This window comes from Rhagoletis zephyria, unplaced genomic scaffold, assembly GCF_001687245.7.
Source record: "Rhagoletis zephyria isolate East Lansing unplaced genomic scaffold, Rhagoletis_zephyria_1.1 Rzeph_scaffold_19535, whole genome shotgun sequence".
Lineage (NCBI taxonomy): Eukaryota > Metazoa > Arthropoda > Insecta > Diptera > Tephritidae > Rhagoletis > Rhagoletis zephyria.
Window position 1 is genome coordinate 1,661 of NW_016176595.1, and position 2,619 is coordinate 4,279.

Sequence of the window (2,619 nt, forward strand, 5' to 3'; positions counted from 1 at the left end):
AGTACCTGAAAAGGGGAAAAAGGAGTGTAATTGTATGCATTTCAAGCAAGCCACCTTCATCACTGTTGATAATCATACCTTGGCCTGCAAATGATCCTGCAGATCCCACAACCACAGATTGGCATTGCAGGTAATCACCAGCAGGTGTGACCGATTGGTGAGGACCATCCGCGCGACGGGCGATTCGACAAATTCGACAAGCGAGTACAAGCGGCGACCAGTGGACATGTCAAGGACAGTCAAGCTGCGGTCATCACAGGCGGCCACCACTAGGGCCTGGTTGGCGACCAGGGTGCAGATGGTCGGAGAGAGGAGGACGCTCCACAGTGGCTTCTCAACGTCCACCACCACCGCTAGCTTGCAGAAGGAGGACGACACCAGCGGACGCTCTACGTCGGCAGCTGTGACAAAACAAATGTAATAAGTTAGGGGAAACTAAGCAGGCACAAAAACAAATGACTTACTGTACACCTTGCCCGTCTCTGAGCAGGTAAAGAGTTTGGTGCTAATCTTTGAGGACTGCTGAAAGTTTAACCTCAGAGCAGGGAAGAAGTTGTGTCGGCGTGAGTAGACTGATGAGGAGGAAGAGGTAGCAGTGTTTGAGCGATTGTTTGCCCTGGCAGTGGTAGAGGAGGAAGATTTGCTGGTGGCGAGGGTGGAGGATGCAGCTGCTGCCGTCCTCATCATGTCAGCCCCGTGAGAGGCGATAGATTTGGGGCCATTTGGTAGTGCACTCGCTTCAGTCAACCTGATACTAGACACACCATCGATGACATTTGACATTTGTTGCTGTTTACTAGCTTGTTGGTTCGCGCCGACCCCAGACGACTTTCCAGATTTTCCTTTATCCTCTTTTACCTGCTGCTGCAGACGCCGTTTTTTATTTGCACGTAGAATATTTTTAGAATTCATTTTTCTTTTTCTCTTTGGCCGGCAAAGGATGATATCACTTGAAGAGGAGTCGGAAGAGGATTCAGGTCGAACGTGTGACGTGCTGTTGCTGCTGTTTGCCGCCTTGTTGGCCGCATTGACCATTGTGCCATTGGTGAGAGTGGTGGCGGCAGCAGATGAGGTAGAAGGCATCAGTGACTTTGGCCGGTACTTACTGGAATTGCTGGTGTTGTTGCTGCTGTGGCTCATGTTGTTACCCTGCTTTCCGGGGGCGCAAGTCACATTCATTGACGGCGTCTTTTGCGGCTCTGAGCCTCCTTCTTCCTCATCTGTACTTTGCAACATAAAATTGGCAAAATTCCTTTTCCTCCTGCCTTTACGCGGAAGGATGATATCACTTGAAGAGGAGTCGGAAGAGGATTCAGGTCGAACGTGTGACGTGCTGTTGCTACTGTTCGCCACCTTGTTGGCCGCCTTGACCATTGTGCCGTTGGTGAAAGTGGTGGTGGCAGCAGATGAGGTAGAAGGCACCGGTGACTTTGGCCGGTACTCACTGGAATTGCTGGTGTTGTTGCTGCTGTGGCTCATGTTGTTACCCTGCTTTCCGGGGGCGCAAGTCACATTCATTGACGGCGTCTTTTGTGGCTCTGAGCCTCCTTCTTCCTCATCTGTACTTTGCGACAAAAAATTGACAACTTTCCTTTTCCTCCTGCCTTTACGTGGAAGGATGATATCACTTGAGGAAGAGGAGTCATCAGAGGACTCAGGCCGAACTTGTGACTTGGAGCCACCTCCTTTAGCTCCTTTGGACGTTCCTTTGCCAGCCGAAGCGGCTGTCGTCGTCTTCGCATTCGTCAGTCCATTCGACATCACTTGATCGCTAGAGACGTAGGTCATGTACTCCATCGGCGAGTTCGATTCACCACGGGTTTCCATTACAATTTTACTCTTCGCCTCGCTGCTCGAGCTGAAGGACATCGAGTTGAACGAGCCAGCGGCGGCTGAAGTGCTGCCACTGGCAACCACCGAGCCACCTCCACCGCCTCCACAATGGTCCATCTCTTCATTTACAAGTGCATCACTGACCAGGGGAATGAAGAGCGGAATGATGCGACGACGACTGTCAGCAGAATGATTTTCAATCTGCTCTTTCAGTGGTCCTTTTGCCAGACGGAGGCCACCGCCAATGGCACCTTTCGAGGAGTTTGAGTTGTTGTTGCCGAACATCTCCACAGAAGAGGGCTTCTTACTGGTGCTGGGGAGATCTTCGGCGGCGACAGGCATGAAACCTGTAGACAAAAGTTCTTTAACTGCACTTTGCTGCTTCTTCCGCAGCAACGCCATATCACCGTCCTCAATGAGATTGCTCGTGATAGCGCTCTTGCTGCTGCTAATGACTTTGCTGTGCAGTTCTTTCTCCGTGAACTCGATGAAGGTAACAGTGCCATCTGAAGAGCAGGCCATCAGCTTGTAGCCGTCGGGCGACCAGGAAAAGTCGAGTATGGAGTTCTCAAAGAGGTCCTTGCAGACCATCAGCGGGCGACCGCCGCGGGCCGTGGCCCAGATTGAGATGGACTGGTCGTGGGAGTTGACGGCAATGACGCTCTGTCGCTTCAGCTTCGCCTCCTTGTTCTCCTTGTCGCCTTTGTCACTTCCTTTGCTGGCCTTGCTTGCAACCGCCGCCACCGACTGGAACCTGAAGATGTTCGGGTTGAAACACATCACGGG

The 2,619-nt window shown here is 52.0% G+C and overlaps 1 protein-coding gene across 1 annotated transcript; it reads right to left on the minus strand.

Moving 5' to 3' along the window:
- Positions 1–1,106: 1,106 nt before the first annotated feature.
- Positions 1,107–2,613, minus strand: LOC108380530 (protein HIRA-like; the record flags this gene model as incomplete). Its single annotated transcript, XM_017636901.1, has 1 exon — positions 1,107–2,613. A coding segment is annotated over exon 1 (1,507 nt), but the record flags the coding sequence as incomplete, so codon positions are not given.
- Positions 2,614–2,619: the final 6 nt, after the last annotated feature.